The 17435-nt window shown below is 34.1% G+C and overlaps 1 protein-coding gene across 1 annotated transcript in view; it reads left to right on the top strand.

The window, feature by feature from the left end:
• The window catches only part of Slc2a13 (solute carrier family 2 member 13), a 339517-nt gene extending 322343 nt beyond the window's left edge, over nt 1–17174 (top strand). The window contains exons 8-10 of the mRNA XM_046436201.2: nt 5766–5887; nt 6013–6165; nt 12207–17174. Coding sequence (XP_046292157.1) covers nt 5766–5887; nt 6013–6165; nt 12207–12433 — 502 coding nt within the window. The 3' untranslated portion in view covers nt 12434–17174. The remainder of the gene's footprint in view (nt 1–5765; nt 5888–6012; nt 6166–12206) is intronic.
• Nucleotides 17175–17435: the final 261 nt, after the last annotated feature.

Below are 17435 nucleotides of genomic sequence, written 5' to 3'. Positions count from 1 at the left end.
ATCACTTCTTCCCATAATAAGCTCTCCCATCTCTTTTCCAAAATCCTGGGTATTTTATAAACTCTTAGAGAGGGGCAGTGTTCTGTGTGTTTATCACGTCATCATAGTGAATAAAGAGGTAATACAAAAAGCCTGTGTTGTGTAGGAAGCAAAGAACATTATTATTTCTGACTGTGGCAAGAGCAGTTGCATATTTGCACTGCTTTGTTTCTTTCTTTAGTTCTTTGGTTTACAACTATCCATATCAGATGGACCGATAATATAAAAGAAACAGGAAGAACTAGCTCTACATGGGAACTGGCTTGTGGGGTGGGTGTTTAGTGGGCAGAAGAGAATTATTCCACATTCACAGAAGGCCTTCTAGATGTGTTACTAAAGGAAGTATTATGGGCCTCAAGACTAGAGCAGGCAAATACCATTTATTTGGTCTACAGTCAGGTAGTAGTCTAGTCATTCTGCTAGGAAAGATAGTTCTCTTACTCTTAAGAGAAACATGTCACCTTCTTGATAAGCTTCCACTGCTTTGTCCACCATAGCACCCTGCACACAGCTTTGTATTATTGTGCCATTTTTTGGTTTTGCTCTAAGATGTAATGCTGCATCAGAGAGCATGACTTTATTTCTAATCTCAACCCACACACTGATGTCAAAGTATTTTTGTTCCTTTTCGGGAGCATTATGTTCTTCCACCAGCAGTTGCTAAGCCAGGAAAGCATGAGGGTATTGTGCAATAATATCAGAATCTACATCTTCACTTTTTAGTTGGGATTTGTAGTGTTTATATTTTGAAGGTCAAGAATGATATCACCTTAGTCATTTGCTACATGTATGTATTGCTGAGTGCGCAACTGAGAAGTCAGTGCCTGCACTGCTTTCTAAAATCAGCACAAAGATGACAGTGGGTTTATTTGGCCATTTTTACACACAGAAACATGCACAGCCAGACAAGGAAAGCTGTGTGGGTAAGTGGAGTTCACCTTAGAATATGCTACTTACCATTCTCACAGCAATACCACATGCAAGAAAATATGATAGTAACAAAAATAGTAAAGAGAGGTTTTCAGTGCATTTTAGTTATCGCTATGAACATTCCTCCCCTACATACCTGCCTACTTTTCTTTTCCTGTTTTTTCTTCCTTCTTATGATTTTAATAATTCAAAAGACTACTTCAGTGGTGGGGAAATTAAGTTGGAAAATTATCAATCATGGGATTATATATCAGGAGATTGCTACTGTTGTTTCATACTTTCAAACAAATGTCAATGTTAAGGCTTCGTTTAACATGCAAGGATTATTTCTCAGGAGATTTATTATAGAGCATAATCTCTGGACTAGAAAATAATATATTTTAAAAATACAAAAATGTCTATTCTTTTGGCAGACACTTATAAGTTGCTCTTGTGCCAAGCAGTTATCGCCTTATTTAATCTCTATCAGGGACTCTTTTTTTTTAATAGAAAAATTGAAACACAGAGAAATTAAGTGATTTTTCCAAAATTACACAGCTGGCCAGTGGTAGAAATGAAAAACAAATTCATATCTGACATTTGTTTGACCTTGTGTGCTCAGCCCCCTGTGTCATGCTGCAGTGCCTGGGGTGAGGGTCCAGCATAGGAGGAGGAGGATTTTATATCAAATGGGAGAATATTGAGCAATGGTATAAACAAGGACGATGAAACTGAGTGTGATGGAGGGAAGCAGCTTTCAGACAGCTGTGTGGTAGGCTCTATACTAACCTTGGAGGCCCAAGAGAATTACTAACCCTGGAGGCATGAGAATTAAGAGTCTGCTTTTAGTTACAGGAAATGGCATGAGTAGAAGATGCTGGCTCTGGAAGGTATATTCATAAAATAAAGTCTAGTCTAGGTGGAGAATATGATTATGTATAGAGTACAACAAAAAGCAGCTATGGCCAAATTTTGCAGGCCCTGTTGGAATTAGGGAAAAAATGGTTTTCGAGCAACAAACTGGCTAGAACAGCTATAGTGTGGTAGGGGTAGGGCAGAAATTTGAAGAAAGATATGCTAGAAGCATAAAAAATAATTAGAGTATATTTATTTTCTATTATAGCACACATTTATTATGTCATAGTTTCTGTGGGTCAGGAATCCAGGCACAGCTTAGCTGGGTCCTCTGTTTAGGATCGTACAACACTCAGAACAAGGCTCAATAGGGGATTATTCACTTTTGTTAGCAGAATTTAGTAACTTGTGGCTTTGTGTCAAAGCTGCCCTTATTTCCCTCCGGGGGCCTTCCAAAATAAGCCTTCTGCCTCCTACAACATAGAATCTTGCTTCTTTAAAGCCGCAAGGGAATGAAAGAGTTCAGCTTAACAGCACTACTATCTTACATACTTGACCACATATGTCTTGTCACCTTTGCCAGCTTCTGTTGAGTTAGACGCAAGTCACAGGTTCTTCCCACATTCAAGGGCAGAAGAATGCACAGGACATGAATATCAGGAAATGCAGATCAGAGGTCTGCTCTAGACTGTGCTGAGAAGAAGTGGTTTATGACACAAGCACTCAGATTCTGAATTGAGGTGCTTATTAGTGCAAATGGAAGAATCAGATTCAAGAAAGTATCTAGGAAATACTTTTTATTTGTGTTGAAGATTAAACCTAGGACCTTGTATGTTAAAGTGAATGCTCTACTACTAAGCTACATCCACAGCCCATCAGAAATATGATTATGATTTCTGGCCTGTACTGTGTGAAATTGTATTCATTAATGTCATGTAAGACTCAAAAATATCTTTCTGTGTGTTAGGAAAATCCTTATTTCACAGATAAGGGCATAGCTTTGAAAAGCACTTTAGTCACATACATTCTAGCTTCACATCTTGATGTCCCAACCTGGGATTTAACCTTCAGAATTTAGTGTCAGAGTACAAACTCTCAGCCACTGTGCTTTAGTTATACTTAAAAGCAAGGGGATCTAAAATGGATAAGAAAAGGCAGAAGATGATGCCAAGATTTTAAAACATGCAATTCAGAGAATGGTTATGTTAAGTAAAACAGAAATGGCTCGAGGGGCACTAGTAAAGTAATAATTGATTGTGCTTATACCATATGCCAGGCAGGATGCTAAGCATGCAGATGCACAATGCTCACACATATAGGAACATTTAATGTTCTAACAGCCTGGTAATAGTCCTTTCACCTATTTTACAGATTGAGGAAACAGGTCCATGCTTGTGTCCATCTAACTCAAGGTTCCATAAATACAATAATTGTGTTCTAATTACTGACACATTAAAAAGCACCCATCATATAAATTTTTGCATGAACACAACAAAGTAAGTGGTTAAGTCATGATTTGCAGTTATAGAAGCCCCACCTTTCCTCTTAGAATACATTTCATTGTAGCCACATTATGTTTAAGGGTATAGCAGGATATCTAGATGTGAATGTTCAACAGATACCTAAACCCCATCAATAGAGCTTGAAAAAAAAAGTCAAGGATAAACTAAAAAGGGGTATCCACGTGGAGACTATAGTCTACAATTAGATGGTATGATGACAACAGAAGGCATAAGCGTAAAACTTCAGAGAACACTTTAAAAAGCAAAGAGGGAAGAGAAGGAAGGAAGGATATCAGAAATATCAACCACCACAGAGTAAATATAAGAGATCATAGATGGCATTTTGGTGAGCAGATTCAGGAAAATAGACCCCAACTAAGTCAGCTGGCAGGTGACACAGGATATGGGAAAGGGTATGGGAAGGAAAGTGAGAATGTAGAGTTCATGAGTAGAAGTGCCTCTGTGATTTTGGAAGAGCTAGTAGTAGTAATATGAGAAGGTTAAACACTTGAATAGGAGAGATCTGTGTAATAGACAGAAGGGAAGGCTCAAGTAGGAAGAAACTAAAGATGACAGGAATAGACTTTATGGAAAATAACCCCAGTGGATGCAGGAGAAGAATAAGATGCAAAATGATTGACACAAAGGGCAGTTCTTAGAAAAGATGAATAACATACCTCTGGATGGAGAGGAGCTCGCCTCTATTTTTTGTTTCTGGGAAAGATTTTTTTATTTTCAAAAAAGAAAAGTAGAGGTTGAGTAAAGAAAATTTTATGTTCAAACTGAAGGTCCTCAGTTCTCCTTTTTTCTTTGTATAGTACTTGGTTCCTTACGCATGCTAAGCAAACACTCCACCACTGAGCCCTGTCCCTGACCCCCCTCAATTCTTCTTTAACAAGGAGACAAATCCATCTCCTTAGAAACCACAGGGAAAGATTTCAGGACCGGAAGATAGTAAGAAATCTTTTATTGAATAGAAACAACAGTTGACAAAAGTTTATTGACTACTTTGAAATAGGTAGGTAATTCAGTAGAGAAGACAATAAAGGATTAAATAAGCATCATTAGGGACCCCACTAAGATGAATCATCATGAAAGATTAATGGAGCCCACAAGCATAGTTTTATAACTTTGGCCAACTTATAATAAGTGGTTGTTGAAGGAAGTTAGTAATATCACACTGAGTTGGAAACTGAGATGGTAAGATGGCAAACAAGTATAGAGGAAGGATGGCTTCTACAGGCCAGTGAAGAGAGTAGAGTATTGGCATGGTCTGAGCTGAGTAATGAAGCAAATGCATACTGGAAGTTCAGAAACAAAAGTTTTGGCTGCAGTTCATATTATCAAAAGTAAGGAAATAAAGTGTGATCAGAAAGTGAATGTTCCAAAGTTTGATGTCTTAGAATAAAATATTACTTCCATCAAACTATAAAATGTGCGCACACGCGCGCTCTCTTTCTTTCCCTCTCTCTCTGCTTTTAGAATAAATAATGAAGTATTAGCCCAATGAATTAGATGGTTAAGAAGTAAAAATGAATGTGGTACAGTATGAAAGGAGGTAGAGAAAGGACTGACAAAGCATCTAAATCATCAGGACAGGTGGGATGTTATAAGTAGTTCATACACACTATAATAAAAGTAGGCTTGAATGTCAAGGTTCAGAAGTTGACAAAGACAGTGTTTTTGAGACTAGTCGTTTTTGGGGTTTTTTTTTTTTTGTTGTTGTTGTTGTTGTTTTGGCTGGGGGATACCAGGGATTGAACCCAGGGACACATAACCACTGAGCCACATCCCAACACCCCCATTTTTTTTTAATTTGTTGAGTTGCATAGGGCCTCAACAAGTTGCTGAGGATGGCTTTGAACTCGAAATCCTCCTGCCTTAGCCTTCTGAGCCACTGAGATTATAGGCATGAGCCCAGCCAGGACTAATTGTATCTTTAGGGGCAATTAAGGTAAAAAGATTTTAGTTCAATTTCAGAATTAATATAAACCAAGGACATTTTGCTTCACTATAGAACAAGAAGGTAAGATCATCAGGAATAACTGATGGAAAAGCAGTGACATTGAGCAGGAGACAGATGATTATTTGGAATCAGATCTAATCATTGTTACTGTTCTGTTTGCTTCCTTTATCCACCCTATCACCTCTTTAGAGCCTATGAGTTCTCATCCCCATTTCACAGATGAAAAACCTTTGGTTCTGAAATTTGGAACACTGACTCATAGTATTCTTCTAGAAAAAAGGTCTAATTTATACAGAGATGGGTAAAAAATAGTTCATTTCTATGGGTTGCCCTAGAATTATATTAGCTTTAAAATGTTCTATATGAGCTTACATACATATTTAATAATTTTTTTTCAAGAAAACCATTTGTACCCTTTATCTTAAGGCATTAAGGGATTTCCAAACACATCCAACTATGTCCTAAAACACTTATTATATTGCCTTATTTTTTAGGTGTGAAAATGAAACCAAGTTCAAAACAGAAGAAGTATTTTGGGCTTACAATTTCTGCCCTACTCCATACTCTTGGACTGCACTTCTGGGCCTTATTTTATATCTTGTTTTCTTTGCACCTGGTAAGCAAAGGCTTTGTTGTTGTTATTGTCTTAAATTATCTCCTTTTAAAATAAAAGTTATTATTTTGCAAAATTTTTACATGCTATTTTACAGAAGCTTTAATTTTTTTTTTTTATTTTTTTAGGAATGGGACCAATGCCTTGGACTGTGAATTCTGAAATATATCCCCTTTGGGCAAGAAGTACAGGAAATGCATGTTCATCTGGAATAAACTGGATTTTCAATGTTCTGGTTTCACTGACATTTTTACACACAGCAGAATATCTTACATACTATGGTAAGAGCCTGGTTTGATCTTGAGGCTTATGGCTATTTCTCATCCACTCTTGTAACCCCAAATATCTCCCCTCTACCCCCCCAGTTGGACATCTTCACAGTGTAGCTTTCAGTTTAACAGACAATAGAAAGATGAAGGCAGGGCCAACAAGATACCCGGTAACAGGGAAGCACTCAAGTCTAGGAGCACAGTCAGTGGAGGGCAGAAAGTAAATTACACAAATACTGAAAGATATGATGTGTTGTGCTCATGCCTCCCACCTGTGCTGTTCAGGCCACGCCCTGTACCTTTCAGTTTCTTTAAGGCCAGTACTTCCACAACTGTGACAAGAGTGTTCAAGTGAAAAACGTGGAGACCATATTTCAAAAACAACAATACTGGGAAATAGCTGGGTTACAAAAATACTTTGGGAAGCTGTTTCAAATCCTTTGTACTTAAGTGAAAAGACATTATTTTTTTCTTTCTTTCTTTTTTTTTTTTTAAAGAGAACTCTGTGGGCTGGGGCTGTAGCTCAGAGCGCTTGCCTAGCACTGTGAGGCACTGGGGTTCGATCCTTAGCACTGCATAAAAAAATAAATTAAATAAAGGCATGGTGTCCATCTACAAAAAAAATTTAAAAAGAGAGTTCTGCCTTGTTCGTCCAACTTCATAGGTTCTGATAGGATCTAAACAGTGAAATGCAAGGTATTCATTATCATCTCCCCATAGCCTTGGTAGAGTTTGTGGAAATCCACTCTTCCAGAAAACCTGTTCTGATTCCCTTCCCCATCTCACCTCAGTCATGCTCCAGGAACTTTTATAATTCCATGTTACAGAACAGGCTTACTGGCCTTCTTCCCAACACTCTACCACTAGACCATAAATCCCTAGAGAGAAACTATATTCCTGAGTCCTTTTATTGCATTTTATTCACCAGATAAGCACTCAAAAGTGTTTGCCCAGTGAATAAATACATGAATGAATTTTGTAGATAAATGATTACAAGGAAACATAAAAATCTATTTCCCTTCTCTTCTAAACATATTAAATTGGTATCTGCTTTTAATTTGTACTATTTATCCAATGATTTTATATTTTTAAAACTCTTCTAATCACTACTTAGAACACTTAGAAATAATTATTTTCTTGGAAAGGAAATGCACTGGCATTTTAAACTGGATATATATTTAGAATATTCAGCTTTGTTCCATTTGGCAATTAAAGATTTTTACATAAACTCATCATGAACTTATCTTCATGACATGATAAATATGAACAAATATTTACTTCTATTTGTTGTTTCTTGAGAATGTTTAAATATTTGAACACCTAAATATACACTAACACCCTGAGAAAGCATTTTGTATAGAAACTCATCGTCCAAATTAGAAAAAAAAAAAAAAGGTTTACATGGTAATACTTTGGAGAGCAAAGCTATTCCTGAATCTATACTTCTGAGAAAACATGAAACAAAAATGAAATTTAAATGGGTCATAAGCAGACCTTTTTCAAAAATAGCCAGTTGGAAGCTTTTGCTTCTCTTATGTCAGCACATTTGTCTACCTGATCTGCGACTCTCCAAGAGAGAAAATATTTCAGTTCGGGATCATTTTTCTCCTTTTTGTGTGATATTTTAATCTAATGTTATTGATTTATGTACGACATGTATTTAATAACCCTGATTTAATATGTATATATCTGTGTTAATCAACTTTTTATCCCTGTAACAAATACCTGAGAAAAACAACTTAAGGAGGAAAGATTTATAGAAGTTTCAGTCCATGGTTAGCCTGCTCAATTGTTTTGGGCCTGAGATTAGGCAGAACATAATGATAGAAGGATTAGCAGAGGACAGCTGCTCACCTCATTGGTAGCTGAGAAGCAGAGAAAGAAAGAAAGGGGAAGGGGCCAGGGACAACAACCTTCCAGGGCACAACCCCTGCAACCTATTTTCTCCAACCATGTTCCACCTGCCTACAGTTTCTACCATCTCCCCATAGTCCATTCAAATTATTAATCTATCAAATGGATTAATCCACTGATGAGGTTAAAGCCCTTCTGATCCAGTCATTTCCTAAAATCTCAACCTCTGAACATTGCTGCATTAGGTAGGGACCAAGTCTTCAACACATGAGACTTTGGGGGACATTCCAGATCCAAACTATAACACATCCTAATGCTATATTACTCTGGGAATATACATGGCTTCTTTCTTTCTTGTTTATTATTATTATTGTTAATTCATAAGGCTTGCCTTATAAGTCATTTAATAATGCTCATTACTAAAAATCATCATTAAAATGTCACCAGTATACCATTTTATACATATCATGTATGGCTAAATGGATTCCCTTGGAGAGCATTATAACACCATTCTTGAAATACTAAAATTCAATGAAACATGATCCTTGATTCAATTTGTATAAATATTTGTTTTTACCCAGTTATTTATTTTTTTAAATTTCTTGTGGATGTACAAGGCCAGGCATGGTGGTACAAACCTGTAATACCAGCAGCTCAGGAGGCTGAGGCAAGAGAATCACAAGATCAAAGCCAGCCTCAGCAACTTAAAGAGGCCCTAAGCAACTCAGCAAGACCCTGTCTCTAAATAAAATATAAAAAGGGCTGAGGATGCAGTTCAGTGGTTAAGCACCCCTGGGTTCAATCCCCAGTACTAAAAAAAATTTAAAAACACAATGGTGAGATTCAGTGATATATTTATGTATGTACATAGGAAAGTGATATCAGATTCATTCCACTGTCTTTCCTTTACGCATACCCCCTCCCTTCTCTTTATTCCCCTTTATCTATCCACTGAACTATTTTTCCCCCCAATCCCTTATTGTGTGGGTCAGTTTCCACATATCAGAGAAAACCTTTGACCTTTGGATTTGGGAGATTGGCTTATTTAACTTTGAATGATAGTGTCCAGATCTACCCATTTACCAGCAATTGTCATAGTTATTCTTCCTTATGACTGAGTAATACTCCATTATGTATGTATACCACATTTTTATCCATTCATCTGCATAAATATATTAAATATTTGTTTTAATCTGAAATTTAATATAGAACTCCAATAAGATTTATTTCCTTTAGAATAATGCTGAGGAATTATCTACACTGTTTTATAGTCCTGTGATAGACTTGTTACTTTTTTTTTTTTCCAAGGAGGAATAACGTGAGAAAGTGAGTTACATTATTGATTTGACCATGACAAGAAGTAGGCCTGCTTACTCTCCTCTGTAGTTTGACCAGTCTCAGTAGGGTCTAGGCAGTGTGCACATTTGCCTGCTTTGGATTCTTTATATTTCTTTCAGTCCTGTATTTTAAAAGAATGTCCTTTACTTTCTTTGGCTTTGGAAATCTAGATTGCAAACAAGAATCTGTATCATCTTTAAGAATCTTACTAATGCATTTAACTGTTTTTAACTATAGGAGTTTAGAATGACAGATTTTGTTACTTCTAATTAGGCCACTGTTCCAAAATTGTGAAAGATCATGAAAAAAAAAAATATATTGTATAAAGCCAAACTGGATTTGCTTTGATATAATTTAAAATGTTTCACCATCTGCACTTTACTTTTCATGATTACCATCCTTTTTTTTTTTGTCCCTCCTCACTAAAGATTGGATTTCTGTTCCCCTCCATATTTTTGCTTATCTGCCCTCAAAACACAGGACTCTGCTTCCTTTTAGGGTAGGAAGAGGAAGTCAAACTGCCACATTCTCTAAGAGCTAACTTGTCAATGTCACCATTTTTATGAGAACATTCCTAATTAATCATTTGGTAGAATTGAATAATGTTGACTATCACATTTTTGAGCATCCAAAATTCTAATGGACATGTAACATACATTATTTCTATTCTGTACAGTTTGGAAAAGCAGGAATTATTTCCCCTTTACACAGATCAGGAAACTAAGTTCAAAAGAATTTTTAAAATCTCTGCCAAGGGTTCAGGATGTATGGGTCCTGAACCATAAATGGGACTTTCAGGGTCACATTCTCCACAGAGCCATGGAGCTTGACTTTTCTCACTGTGCCTCACATCCTGGATGACCTCATAATATTTTCTGATTTGGGTATAAGCTATAAAAAAATAAATGTAAGCTTATAATTAGTGTTTAAAAAGAACCATACTAAAATGAACTGATGATTTGTAAACAGTTGAATTTTACTAAAGAAAAAAATGTATTTTACAAGTCTAGCTCCTGAAAAAGTTAATGGCTCTGAGTACTTAACAAATGATATGTTGATTTAGTTAACCCTTTCATGTTTTTTCTAATATCTCACAATTTATCTGTTTCCCCTTCTGTCTTCTTATAGCCCCTCATTCTATTTAGCAGATTCTTTAAGCAGCACTCCTCCACAGTTCCTCAAGAGTTGCCAAGACATATTTCTGAGGAAATTTTCAACATAGCTATTTATTAAGAAAGTAGTTTAATATGTCTTTCCCTTACTGTGCTATTATGTTACCATATCAAAATGTTTTACTCAGTTGTTTAACTTCTATGATTATTCAGTTTAAAGCTATGTTGTATAATTGTACAATTCAACACTTTTTTCGGGTCTGCTATCCAGTATGTTCCATCTGGCAGCTAAAAGGGCACATTAATTCTCTAGACCCTCAAATGTGTTCAGGCACTGCCCTATTCACTGGGACTCCAAAGATGAGCAAACAACAGACTCTGCCCTCGAGTAGACCACATTGCTACTTACAAAAGAGCAAGTCTCTCTCTTTAGTATCTCGTAACCATTTTACCTATACCTGTTTGTGATTTGGACTATATTATTTATAGACTCATAAACTGCCAGCGCTTAAATAGTAACTGTGAAACCATCTTACTTTATTTAATGAGGAAACTAAGGCACAGAGGTTAAATGACTATCTAGAAGACACTGAGACCAGTTTTACATCCAGGTCTTCCCAGTTCTAATTGTGACACCCTTTCTTCAGCTATTTGTCACATTAGTCTTTCATTTTGCTTTCCCCATCCTATATACAGATAATCTGGTCTGAAGGCCTAGAATTAGGCAAGGACTTTATTATAGTTGGTTGTTCCCCACCAAAGTTAAAATATAGGTTCTTAAACTTAAATGAAGAATTCAATTATAAAGGAAATGCCATCTTGGAAATATGGAGAGAATACAAAGAAGCCATGCATTCAGGTATCTCATCCATCAGGCTTGCTTTACTGAAATTGAGAAAACACAAACAGGTAGTAGTTATGTCTTTATGGCTGTACTGCACTGACATGCATAATCTTACAGCAAAACAGAATTCTCTGAACTCATAGAGCTTACATTACAGTATGTCAGATGATGGAGAAAAAAATGGAATATAAAGGTCTAAGAGAAGAAACAAGGTGACCCGTTAGAAGATAATTGCAATAGTGTAGTGAGGGAGAATAGCCACAGATATCTATGAATTTACTAAGAAATTGTCATCTTTGGGTTATATTTTAAAGATAGAGCCAACAGGATTTCCTAACAGATTGAATATTGGGTAGGAGAATAAAAGAAATGTCAAGAATGACTCCCAGACTTGTGGCACGAGAAACCAGAAGGATGGAGTTGCCTGTGTGCTCCACTGAGGCATAATTTAGCAATGTCATTATTGTGTTTGGTTCTGGAAATCAACATAAGAAAGAAATTTCCCCCATCTCAAAGTGCCTCTAGTCTTGTAGACAAGATTTAGATATACATATGCACATAATTATAATACTTCTTGGTTTTTTATCATATAATACTTGTCAGCATAGTGCTATGGAAGCATATGGGAAGGAGTAATTCCCTCTAGTAACGAACAGGAGGAAAGGCTTCAAAGCAGAAATTACAGCTGAGCCTGGTCTATTCTTATTATTCTTGAGTTTGGCATTAAATGTTGCATTATATTCATAGAGTCAGAACAATTTGAGTAAACCAGGTTAGCAGGTTTTTAGTCCCATTTCCTACCGTGCTTATACATGATTGACTAGGGGGAGAAATGTCAAAATTGAGTACTCTTCTGACTTAAGCCTACATATATATATATTCATACATATTATTTACCATTGCAGGAGCTTTCTTCCTCTATGCTGGATTTGCAGCTGTGGGACTTCTTTTCATCTATGGCTGTCTTCCTGAAACCAAAGGGAAAAAATTAGAGGAAATTGAATCACTTTTTGACAACAGGCTATGTACATGTGGCGCTTCAGATTCTGATGAAGGAAGATATATTGAATACATTCGAGTAAAGGGAAGTAACTATCATCTTTCTGACAATGATGCTTCGGATGTGGAATAGTTACCAGTTGCTGATACCTTTAGTTATTTAAACAAGTGTTGGGGAGAACAGCAATTGGTGACCTCACTGCCCTGCTTTTAATCTGATTCTTTCCACAGTCTCATCCTGAATGACTTCCTATTCTAGAATACTTGATTAGGAGGTAAATGCAACCCTTATGACTTTTTTTTTTAATAAGCAAAAATTTTAGAAAAAAATTTACAGAGATTTTAATCTAATAATTCTTCAGCTTATATTAATTCTTTAATCTAATAATTCCTTCCTGAGATAGTGTAAAATAATATTGTACCCAGTGACTTCAGTGGCCCCTTTTCCCCTAAGACCATATATAATTATTAGTGACAATAGAGTCAATGATAATATAGCCAAATTACATAAATACACTTTTAAAGAATTCTTTGAAATGGTCCAATAGTGTTTTATGTCAAAACATAGCCTATTGACCCTAAATTTTCTTAATGAGTAGTGGCTTATCTGTGATCCGCTATTAGAAAGTAAATTTTTTTTAAAGTTTCATCAACAGATTCAAAAGTGTGTCTTAGGAGGGCACAGCTGTCCTTATCTCTTTTGGATACCACATTTTGATTTCTCTCTCCAGATAATGCAAATTCTTCAGAGACTGACTCTACACAGGATCTTTTGAACATATCAAAAGCAGGTCTTTTTAGGGGTTATTTTCATACTTTTTTTTTTTGCTTTAGTGATATTTGCACAGATAAGCTAGCAAGTTTTGATAAGTATATTTTATTGTCAAAGAAAGAAAGAAAAGATTTTTATAGATCCCTAATTCATAAGTCACTTAAGAATGCAACTATAAATGCAAATAGTGCCAGATCTTTAACTGTATTTCAGGGTCAGTTTTTGTTCATGCCAAACTCACATCTTCACTCATTGGTTCTGAATCCACTCTTTTGTGCCTTCATTGGTGTTATATAAATAGCTGCTAGCAGACTATTTTTCCCTTTCTTTTAATCCAGTAATTTCTGAAATGAGAGGAAGGAAATCAGTGGCAGAAATAGTCCTGCTGTTATTGATGTTTCTTTAATTAAAATCATGGGACTTATTTTTTTAACTTTTTATTAACTCTTCCTAAGTTAATTATCACATTTAATTGTAATTGTCTTTTTCTTAACTCCATAAACTAGTTTTTATTTTGCCATCTTTTCACATTTTTTCGGACAATTTTCCAAAAATACCAAGATATATAGATTTGGCTCTATGTGAGTGTATGTGTGGAGATGTGTGTGTGTTTGTTAATGCTTGGTTTGATTTTCCTTCTTGTCTAAAAATTGAGATTTTTTTTTATTGGAACAAATTAATGGTTCTAATATATCACATGTTGAAATGTTGACTACTGCATTTCTATAATGTCTTTTCAAAGTGTTCATTAGTTTCTGTGTTCATTCATCACTGAACTCTAAATTCTTACCCTTCCATCAATAAATATTTAATACATACAAAATTACTTGCTTACAAAATCACTTGCTGATTTCACTTAAAAACATGAATGAATCTTCTGTGGCCAGTTAGGAATGCCATCAGTTTGATGCATTGTAATAGTACATTTAATAAGGTACTATATCTTAAGTGAAAAGCTGGCTTTTGATAAATTCAGTCTTCAGTTGCCATGACAATTGTCAAACTGAGAATTTAGACAAGGAAGTTCACTCTAAGTCACCAGAAGTACTTAAGCAGTTACTTTGATGCCCTAAAAATCCTTCAACAAGAAAATTTTCTCCATTTGGTCCTTTCATATTATTAAAAAAACATGATTTTTAGAGAACAGTGTTTCCTTGAATTAGGAGCTTTAGCGATTGATTTCTAAGGGAATATCAATATTGATTTTTCCCCAGAAAAGCAGATAATTTAATAGGGAAATGTATTATTTTATTAACATGGGATAATAAGAAATGTCTTATCTGTGTAAAATATTATACAGGTAAAGTGAAAATAAGCTACTATGTGATACAATCAATATTATGGGGAGAAAAACAGTAAAGTTTTCTCTTTAAAATTTTATTTTTCAGATTTGTTCAATATTGCCTCAGTTCTTCTCTTATTGCATATATAGCCTTAATTATAAACTTATACTCAGCTGGGCTGATGCACAGTAACTTTATTAAAGAAGCAACTAGACTCTTGCTTTTTCTTACCATGGCCTGTTCTCCCTGAAATGAAAATGATGTTTTCAACTTTATATCCATAAATGACATAATACCAGGGAAAATCAGCCACAGTTCTCCTGTCCAGTTTCCTTCAGCTCCTCCTTTAAAGGACTATTTGTTATTTATGTAATGATAATAATATTCCATATCTTTGAAGACAGAGAGATATAGTATAAGAATTATTTATAACTTTTTAAAAAAATAATAACTCCTTGAAAAGGAATCTTACACAGTTAGGGTATTTTAGATTTGGTGAACATTTATAATACATTAAAATTAAAATATATGAATTTTGCAAGTTTTTTTAATATTATCACCTTTTAAGTTTTCAGTGCCTTTGGCTACCACTATCAACTTGAAAGCATCCCATTTGAAATATAATCAAATATATATTTTGTAGGACAATTTACATAATGTTATTTGACCTACCTATTAAATCACAGATTAAGCATCATGGTTTCAATTGAAATTATTTATAGTAATCCTCCTAATATGCTGCAAATTCAACAGAGGTATGTGATGGTTTAGGAAAATATAATGAAGAAGGTCATAATCACTGATGAGGCTAGGTAGAGAGCTGTTCTGCATTAAAATTTAAAATATTTTTGTCCATATATAGGCCTGAATGTGATATCAAAAAAGATATTAATATCTTTCTTCAAGGTAAACATACCTATTAATTTTGATTATTGCACCTAACTTAGTCAATGATTTAAAACATGATTGTTTTTAATATATATATTTATAGATGGAAAAAAAAATTTCCATTTGTGCTTTTGTTCCCAGCCTAAGCATTAGTAAGTTCCTTAATAGAAAATTGTCTGAGAATACCTCTAAAGTCTTTTCATAACTTAATTTTACTACTGAACTAGATTTTAGTACATATCTAAATATTACTTTGTACATTATTCACACTAAAATGAGAAATTAGTTCAAGCAAAAAATTTATAAATTTCTTACTATAACTTCAGTATCTGTTAGGAAAAACACAAGTTGGCAACTTTACCCTTTTGGTTTTCAATAAAAATTAAAATGTATTATAATCACAGACCCAGGGGCTAGGGGGAGAGTATGATATTTTAGAAAATACTATCCATATGTAATCTTAAAAATCTCACATCTTAATTACACTAATATAGTTCACTACTACAGTGGGGAGTTTGCAGGATTGTTGTGATTTGATTTTTATCAGCACAATAATTAAGTATTATTATGTTATCAAATTTTACTATTTTCAAAGTTATAGCAAATTATACTAAATACCTGACTTTTATTCTGGTGTGGTAAATTTTCAATTATAAATTCAGACCTTTTCACTTATTAGTAATAAAATAATTAAACATAACCAGGCTAAGAAAAGAGAATTTATAGTGTATGTTTTATAGCAAACTATTAAATTATGGGTAAAATTTACAGCTGACATAGATGCTACCTATAAAAAAGAATCATAATTATTCTCTGGATTAATTTTAATGTCCTTTATTCTGTCACTTTCTATAAATTTTTTAGCCTCATGTATAGTAATGTTAAGCTAATTTGATGAAGTGGTTCAGATTGTAGCAGTATATAAACTGTTGGTACATTCATTTCTTCTAGGTGAGCAATACTGCTGCTATTGTCTAGAAACAGCAATCATTTAAAAATGCCAAACAGCTAACTGCTAACAACTCTTTCTTGTATATCATCTCTCTTTAGAGAAGGAAATTTTTGTATGCCAAGTGTTGATATTCGAAAGTACATGAAAAGGTATTTTATCCTCATAACTTGCTTGTGAGTGTAAAACAACATAATTCCTATAAATCTTTTGTGTGTATAAAATACAGTCTGTTGTACTTGAATAATTTGGTCTACAGAATTTCAAATACCTTCATTTAAAAGGAAGTCACATTTTTGTTTTAGACAGTTCATGTGTTTGATTTTGTCATATCAATATAAATGAGAAAAAGAAATGGACTGTGCAGCTAACTAGTACTTAAAATCACAACAGTACTTTGTGCAGTTTTAAGACGTTAGTAAATTTAACATTATTCCATTTCATTTAAAGATCAAAAAAGATCAGACTTTAACTCTGGCCAAAGTAGAAATTTATGTTCTACATGTCGAAATTGTTTCCTAGCAGCTTTTGGACTGTATCTCACATGATGTTATAGTATCTTTTATTTGTAATAAATGTTCAGATTTCTCTTTAGAAGCTCTAATGTACATCTAGATAAAAACAGTTTTATGCTTTTAAAAATGTATGTATTTCAAACTGTATATTTTAATTTGAGTGCATGTTACATAGTGTTACTTCATATGTCTTGGCAAATTCAATATATTTATTCTCACATGTGACATGGGATATCGATGAAAAATTATGAATATGTATTATTTCCTTAAATCATCCTAACCTATGTTGTATCAAAAGTATTGTATATTTTATGGAGATTTAGTGCTATACATGTATATGTTTTTTAAGTTATTTTATTGAAGTTCAATCTTTACATAAAATTTAAATCTTTTTTAAAAAAAAATGTCAGTGCCACAACTGTAATGAAAATAATCCAATAAACTTTAAAATAATTCATTACTCATAATTCCCTTGTACTTTTTTCTATACTTCTCTTCCTTGGATTTTAGTATACAGGTTACAATATTTAAAGCAGTCTACTTCTATATATTAATGCAGTTCTATCTATTTTAATATTTCAATTGAAAGAAACTGAAAAATATTTATTTAAATAAAAAATGTTTAATATTTTAGATAATTCAGTTGCCTTCAGAAATTTTTTTTGGTTGTCACTTTGTGAAAATGAAAACAAAATATCTGCTGAATGGTCAGCTGAATAGGTCCTTCT

Source organism: Marmota monax, unplaced genomic scaffold, assembly GCF_021218885.2.
Source record: "Marmota monax isolate L192 unplaced genomic scaffold, Marmota_monax_Labrador192_F-V1.1 WCK01_AAM20220418_F8-fsc00012, whole genome shotgun sequence".
Classification (NCBI taxonomy): Eukaryota; Metazoa; Chordata; class Mammalia; order Rodentia; family Sciuridae; genus Marmota; species Marmota monax.
Note: the sequence above shows the minus strand (reverse complement) of the source record. Positions and strands in the feature narration are given on the sequence as shown.